We start from the raw sequence: 8393 nt of genomic DNA, 5'->3' as shown, positions 1-8393 counted from the left end.
CTGTTACACCTTATTACATTTTTTTTTAAACAAACTTTATAATGATCAACAATGAAATACTTGTAAAAATGTTGTCTGGCTTTGCATAAATTGAGAAAGAACACTAGAACAATGCAGAACAATGAGTATTTTACAAAAATAGATAAGAAAACCTCAAGTTATTTGTGTTAATGTTTTCAAAATAAACAATGTTATATCACACAAACGAATAAAAGTCTATTGTCAAAGAAAGTCTCATATCTGAGTCATTTTGTAAAAGCCAAAAGATATAAAGGCCCATAGCGCGAGTATGAGCAGGCTACTGTTGGTGACTGGTTGAAAAGGCACAGGAGGTGGTTGGAATCGACATGAATGACAGCCCTGCGTTGGTGACATCACTGGACGACAAAAAGCCTCGTCCGGGGAAGGAAAGGCAACAATCAATTGGACTGCTACAGTGTGCCGCGCACAGGAGAGAGAGGTGACGCTCCCCAACCCACAGACACAGAGTACAAGGAGCGACGGACAGAGTACAGTTTAATCTTCCACACCCGCTCTCTGCTAAAGTTGATCCTTCTAAAGTTAGCATTTGAAGATGTTTAATGGCGCTTCTTTATACTTACTTCGATGGGTTCTGCCTACACAAGTCCGCTTAGATAGAACGTAGGCAAGGCAATTATTTTAATTTATTCTATTGACCAAGAAGTCTCCAGATTCCCAGCTGCGGAGATATGTGCAAAAGAGGAGGCGATCGGAGCAGTGGACGGACTGTATTTCGTCCACAGAAGGAAAGCGTGGAATAAACACGAATTAATGTGGAATTTATTGGAGCCCAAAGCTGGAAGGACGACTGGACACAGCGCTTCCTTATCAGGTAAAAAAAATGTTACAGGTACTCATTATTGAAGTCAATGACAACTTTCATATTTAGGGGAAAGTTGCACAGCGCTCATAGACTAGGCTACATATATTCACTGATTATTCTGGATCTAATTTCCGTCTCGTGATTTCCCAATTCTATTCAAGAAAACACACTTAGTTAAAATGAACTGCTGTCACATAAGATGTTTATTTTTTTCTACTTTGTAAGCCTGTATTTTGGGGGGAAAGTTCACACAAATTCCAAAACATACACAGTAAAATGAATATCTTGTGGTAGTATTCTAAGGTCGTGTACTTTTTGATTTAGACCTAGGTGTTTTTGATGTCTTTGTCTGCGCGGCGGAGTACGCCTGGCCAGCATACGCACGTCAGATCTCACACCTGCGAACTCCTTGAAGTAACTCTACACTGCAGTCAAAGCCTCACCAAATGACTCTCGTAGCGCTGTCTGACTGCTGCGACGATTGTCTCTATTAGAAACGTTTTGATGATTACATTCTTTCACACTTTGTGTGTTCTTAGGGCTATGTTGTATTTTTTTTTAAACACCTTCACCAAACACGTCCTCTCATCGTTTCTGTAATTGCAGACTTTTTGTCTGCCATCTTCTCTCTGTTCTTCTTCCAGTTTTCTTTGATTTTCTCCTTTCCTGTACCCCCCCCCCCTTTTCTTTGTTAGACAATTCTCTTTCATACCTTCTTCACATTGATATGCTGGGGGTTTAGTTTAGCCCCTATATGTGTTAAAATATCAATCTCCCATTTCCCTTAGCATAGTCCGCAGGGATGTTATTCCCAACCATTCTGCTCTTTACTTCAAAGTGACGTGTCATTACTTTTAACCTGATTTTCCTTGAAGAAACAGCGTATCGCAGCTGATCTGGGGTAATTTTACAGTGATCCGCCGATGTCTCGCGTCGGCGGCGCCTGTGTATTGACAGAAGCTGCTCTCCTCTCCTCACAGGGACTGACTGACCATGGTCGCCGTGTTTCGTTCTCTCATGGTACTGCTGCTGGCTCAGGTGTTGCTAGGAGGCGCTGCGGGACTTATCCCCGAGGTCGGCCGGAGGAAGTACAGCGAGTCCGGGAAGCACAGCCCGGAGCAGTCGGAGAACTTTCTTAACGAGTTTGAGCTGCGGCTCCTCAATATGTTCGGACTTAAACGGAGGCCGAACCCGAGCAGGCAGGCTGTGGTGCCCCAGTACATGGTGGACCTGTACCGTATGCACTCGGCGAACGGAGACCACAGCACTAAACGGCCCCGGAGCATGGGGAGACACGCAGAGAGAGCCGCCAGCAAGGCCAACACGATTAGAAGCTTTCACCACGAAGGTACGTATTAGTGGCATATTTCACCTGGCGACGTAGAGCACCTCTGCTCCCTCAGACATGTCAACCCTGTATTTAAACATGACTCAGTGGTGTGAGGAGGATTTTCAGAGCAATTACACTTTTTATGACAGGCCCACTCATATCCTAACAGAGTGACACGCGTCAGGGACACATCCCCGTTATAAGTAGATCATATTATAGTAACAAGTGTAATTTAACAATCTAACGAGATAAACTCATTGTCAGGGTTCGATAGAGAAGTGGTTGACGTGCAACGATGAAGTGAAAAGTCATCTCTCAAATATGAGTTAATGCAACCCGTTACCCGGAACATTCCATTGACTGTGCTATAACAGGCATCACAACATCAAGGTTGGCGGTATCACAAGGGTAATTTGTTTCTTAATAATTTATGGTGTTTGCATGGGCCCTGAAAACAGTTTTTCCAGACACGCAACTCAGCAGAGGGATAAAGTAAGGGCGGTGAGCGTGTGCGTAGGTGATAGTCATCGCCCTGCTGCTACTTCAATAACACATGACATGACACTACACTGTCTACACACGCATTATGATAGAGGCCACTGCGGCAGACTGAGCTCCGTCTCATTTTTAGACAGGACTGAAAAGTCAGTCACTTAGTCATTCTGGTTTTGGGGGGTGCACGTTATTCTTTTCCAATCGCTCTTCGTGCGTAATTATGCACCTTCTAATAATAGAACCCCATAATTACATACTTATTATATAGCTACATATGCGTCGCTGACTGCGATATTTCACAATAAAACCATACATTTATATACCTCAGAAACGCATGCCAACTAGATGATTGTTTCAGTAAGGGCCAATTGGTCTAAATGCAAAAATATAGTAACCGTGGGTAGAGATGTCTGCATGTGTTCAGAGTATGTCTAACCTTCTAGTCTGGGCATTTCATTTACACTGCTACAACACAACAGACCAAAACAATAAACAAACATGTAAACCTTAACCTCTCATTGCTTGAAAACCATCGCCCCTCATGCATCTGTACAGTCTATTTGGGGCTCCCGAGTGTAGTGGTCTAAGGCACTGCATCTCAGTGCTAGAGGCGTCACTACAGACCCTGGTTCGATCCTGGGCTGTATCGCAACCGGCCGTGATTGGGAGTGCCATAGGGCGGCGCACAATTGGCCCAGCGTCGTCCGGGTTTGGCCGGAGTAGGCCGTCATTGTAAATAAGAATTTGTTCTTGCCTAGTTGAATCAAGGTTAAATTAATTTAAAAATTATTAAAAAATCTGCTTTGAGAATGAATATGGCCTATAATTGAGTTTGCGCTAGCTCCAGTATGTACAGTACATGCCCAATGCATTCGTGGATGGCCTTTTACACAGACTCCCGAGTGTTTGACTGCATGGGAAGTTTCCACAAAGTGAATGACTCGTTGGAGTGGTTGAGTCAGGATAGGTGGTGTTCTCCTCCCCAGATGCCTGGTAGGGATGACACCCAGTGGACACACTGACAAACTACAAACACCACTGATACACTACAAACGCCACTGACACCCTACACACACCCCTGACACCCCACAAACAGCACTGGCACCCTAGAAACACCACTGACACACTACAAACATCACTGACACACTACAAACACCACGGACACACTACAAACACCACGGACACACAACAAACACCACGGACACCCTACAAACACCACGGACACCCTACAAACACCACGGACACAATATGGACATCACAGACACACTACAAACACCACAGACACACTAAAACACCACACCGGTTGGCTGCCATGGTGACTGGGACTGAGACCACTCGCTCCACTACTGTAAACTGCCGCTCGACTCCGCACTCCGCACCTTGGAATACTTTTCAGCCATGTTTAGTTGTTTATCCTCCTTGCCTCATCCTGTCTTTTTATTCTGTGCTCCAGCGTAGCATGGTTCTGGATATTTAAATTGTTCCCATGGTGTAAGTGGGAAGAGTGGAGGCCCTATACGTGTCATAGACGTGTAGCCACACATGTAAAACAAAACGTAAAATCACGAAGCCCTATCGATGCACCACATCTCTTCCTTGATGTTCATTTCAGAGGGATTATTCATTTTTTTGTGATATTGGTGTTTCAAAAAGAACCATTTTCTTTGCCAAAAATAATATTTCCAGGCCTAACACAGGCACCGGCTGCCAGAGACAGGCAGAGATGAATGACCTAACATTAGCCGTTATCTTTTGTTTTTGGCACGCAGCGGAAAAACAAATTAGGAATGTTGATACACTCATATCTGTGGTTCACAACTCTTAGACAAGCCCTGACATGTTGTTCACACGCAGCGCAGCACCCCCTTCACTCACACAGCAGGGATCTGGAGAGAGAGAGAGAGAGAGAGAGAGAGAGATGGAGAGAGAGAGAGACACAGAGAGAGAGAGAGAGAGAGAGAGATGGAGAGAGATGGAGAGAGAGAGAGAGAGAGAGAGAGAGAGAGAGAGAGAGAGAGAGAGAGAGAGAGAGATGGAGAGAGAGACAGAGAGAGAGAGAGAGAGAGAGAGATGGAGAGGAGGAGAGAGAGATGGAGAGATGGAGAGGAGTAGAGAGAGATGGGGAGATGGAGAGGAGGAGAGAGATAGAGAGAGAGAGAGAGAGAGGGGGGGGGGAGAGGGGGAGAGAGAGAGAGGGGGGAGAGGGAGAGAGAGAGAGGAGGGGGCAGAATAAAAAGAGAGATTTGGGGCTAAAGAGAGAGAGAGGAGGGATTTGGGTTGAAGAGAGAGATAGAAGGGGAGAGGGAGATTTGAAGCTGAGGAGAAAGAGGGGAATTAGGCATTTTGGAGTGAGTGGGCCAAAAGAGAGAAGGAGAGAGGGATTTGAAGAGAGAAGTAGACAGGAGGGGTTTTCCCACATCAATAAGGAGTGATAGGCCTATTTGAGGTCTTTGTGCTTCTGGAGGGAGATTTAGGATGAGAGGGTGGAATTTCCTAAATGCCTCCTTTGAAAAAGCCCTGTTCAAAGTTGGTGTTCATTTTACCACTCCAAACAGATAACAATCTTGTCTTTGTACCATCTGTAAAACACATAAAGGTAAATGTTCAACGCTTGACTACAATCAAAAAAATAAAAGTGTTGACATCACTAAATGTAATTATCAATCAAGCCAAATATTGCCCAGAGTAATAACACGTTTTGCTATAGATTGCTCAAAAAAAAAGTGTGGAAAACATGGGTGCGTTTGTAAATTCACTCGGGCTATCTACTCTACTATCTACGATTTCAGAGCACTCTCGTCTGAGTGTGCCAGAGCGCAGAATAACTGGCAAATCTACGAACGCTCAACACCCCTTGAATATGTCCGGTGTCAGTAAACGGTCGGGAAAAAAACGTAATTAAATAGTTGCAGCCAAACCAGCTCTGCAAGGGTGAGTAAAATGCTCAGAGTTGGGTGTTCTCTCATTATGTGTCTGGAAGTAGCTAGCAAGCTAGCCAAAGTTAGCCAGTTAGCTTGGGTGCATGACTGCCGTTGTGAGGTCAGAACGCTCGGATCAACCCTCGGCCAGAGCATCCAGTGGGCGCTCTGAACGCTCCAGAAAACAAAACGCTCTGAATTTACGAATGGACAATCTGACAACGCTCTGAATTTACGAACGCCCAGAGCGCACTCTGAGCGCTCTCTGGCACTCCAGGTTAAATGTATGAACACACCCTAAGGTAAATGAGATATACTTCCCTATGGCCTTTCATTATGTCATAATAATCTAGCTTTGATGATTCCATGGTGGGCTTTATCCACACATCCAATAAAAACAGGACTCCATCATGTAGCAAACAAATCGTAAAGGGCAGAACATTCTCTATGGTATTTAGTGGCCTTGCATGCATAATGGTTAGAGGCTATCACTGTTCCCTGCTAGATCTTATCAATACATGGGAACGCCACTGCTTTGATGTCATGGTGAAATGTATGAACCTGGCAATGTTGCAGCTGGATGGTCATAATTGTAACCTGTTCCCTTTACATTGACTCATGCTCTTGGAGTTAGTGAGTGTGTGTGTATGATGGCCAGTCGTTTTCTTGTGTGTGTGTGTGTGTGTGTGTGCGTGCATGCGTGCGCGCGCACGTGTGTGTGTTTTTGTGAGCTATGGAAAGACAACCCGTTTGTTAAGACGGTAAATCTTGGTCCGTCATGGAGTGACTCTACAACCTTTATAGTTAAAAAAAGACATTAATTTCTATGTCAACATCATCCACTGACCCTTACTCTCTCCTTCTCCTTCTCGATTGTAGAATCCATGGAGGCTCTGGCAAGTCTGAAGGGCAGGACCACCCAGCAGTTCTTCTTCAATCTCACCTCCATCCCTGGAGAAGAGCTCATCACCTCTGCAGAGCTCCGGGTCTACAGGGACCAGGTCCTGGGGGCCACAGCAGCTCCCACCAGTAACACCAGTCACAACAGCAGTAACCGCTCCAGTACCAATACCAGTACCAGTGTTGGTGGCATCCATCGTATCAACGTGTACGAGGTGTTTGGAGCCCCTGCATCTCCCCGTGGGGAACCCCTGACGCGCCTCCTGGACACTCGGCTGGTGCAGGATTCTCTGAGCCGTTGGGAAAGCTTCGACGTCAGCCCTGCCGTGTCCCAGTGGTCCTCCGGGGGGAGCCACAACCACGGATTCATGGTGGAGGTGTTCCACCCAGACACCCATGGGGGCGAGGAGGCCCGGAGACAGAGCAGGCACGTCAGGGTGAGCCGCTCCCTCCACGAGGACCAGGACTCATGGCCCCAGGCTCGACCCCTGCTGGTGACCTACAGTCATGACGGGCGGGGGAACGCGGTGCTGCACAGGGACAAGAGACAGGCAGCAGGCCACAGGAAACAGAGGAGGAAGCATCAACACAAGGCCAACTGCCACAGACACGAACTCGACGTGGACTTCAGCGAAGTGGGCTGGAACGAGTGGATAGTGGCGCCCCCTGGCTACCATGCCTTCTACTGCCACGGGGTATGTCCCTTCCCATTGGCCGACCACCTCAACTCCACCAACCACGCCATCGTTCAGACGCTGGTCAACTCTGTGAACTCCAACATCCCCCGGGCGTGCTGCGTGCCCACAGAGCTCAGCCCCATATCACTGCTCTATCTGGACGAGTATGAGAAGGTCATCCTCAAAAACTACCAGGACATGGTGGTGGAGGGGTGTGGCTGCCGGTGAGACATACAGAGAGAGAGAGAGAGAGGGATGGGATGAAGGGATGGAGACTGAGAAGGACGTAGAGTGTGAGGCTATATGGACACCCGGTTTCCCAATGAAAATGTTTTATTTAAATGAAAGAAAATACACAAAAAGAGCTATTTTGGGAGAAGAAGTACAAATAACTATATATGAATATATTTATGTCTAGTTAAAGTTGGGAAAAATAAATATTTTACTTGGAGGAATAATCCTTTACTGGTTTTGAAAATGTATATCTGATGTACATTTCGAATTGGGTGCAATACCACATGAAGTATAATGCTCAGATTTTTATTTTGTATTTATTTCTATTATAACCACTTTGTTTGTAAATAAATCATGTGTATTTATCGCGAGAAAACACTTTGGTTGTTCTAATTGTCCCCCAACATGTCCAGCTGACTTCACAACGTGTGTTTGAAAACATTCAAATCACACTAAGGATGTCAAGGGGTGGAAAAGGTAACGGAGCTACAAACCTCTCCCACATAAATTAGCTGCAACCCCCCCCCCCCCCAAAAAAAACAAGACCAGGTTAAAAGCTAACTCTCTAAAACTGAATTGCCTAGATGAAGCATTTACAGCTACTATGATAAACATAGCTGGAGCATGGTGGTGTGTTTTGAAAAGGGTCAGTGTAAGTGTGGTGTAATGGCCTGCAATGGGGTATAGAATCACAGCAGGGTCCAGGGTAGTTACATCTATACAGATGTTATAAGGTCTCTGGGGAGGACTAAGGAAAACACAGCGAGATGTTTGCCTCCGCTACATGGCGTTGTACAGATCCCTGGGAATGAAGGCTGAGGTAAAAGTTAACCCCTGGGAATAGTTCATTTAAAAGAGAGAGAGAGAGAGAGAGAGAGAGAGAGAGAGAGAGAGAGAGAGAGAGAGAGAGAGAGAGAGAGAGAGAGAGAGAGAGAGAGATAGAGAGAGAGAGAGAGAGAGCGAGAGAGAGAGAGAGAGAGAGAGAGCGGGTGGGG

At 46.0% G+C, this 8393-nt stretch overlaps 1 protein-coding gene across 1 annotated transcript; it reads left to right on the top strand.

The window, feature by feature from the left end:
• Nucleotides 1-414: 414 nt before the first annotated feature.
• On the top strand, nucleotides 415-7776 carry LOC139415360 (bone morphogenetic protein 2-like). Its single transcript, XM_071163447.1, has 3 exons — nucleotides 415-853; nucleotides 1825-2192; nucleotides 6467-7776. The coding sequence occupies exons 2-3, from the start codon at nucleotides 1838-1840 to the stop codon at nucleotides 7390-7392; spliced, it is 1281 nt and encodes a 426-aa protein (XP_071019548.1). The 5' UTR covers nucleotides 415-853; nucleotides 1825-1837; the 3' UTR covers nucleotides 7393-7776.
• The last annotated feature ends 617 nt before the right edge of the window (nucleotides 7777-8393 follow it).

The sequence above is a fragment of the Oncorhynchus clarkii genome, chromosome 8 (genome assembly GCF_045791955.1).
Source record: "Oncorhynchus clarkii lewisi isolate Uvic-CL-2024 chromosome 8, UVic_Ocla_1.0, whole genome shotgun sequence".
In the NCBI taxonomy this organism is placed as follows: Eukaryota; Metazoa; Chordata; class Actinopteri; order Salmoniformes; family Salmonidae; genus Oncorhynchus; species Oncorhynchus clarkii.
This window is presented reverse-complemented; position numbering and strand designations above follow the sequence as displayed.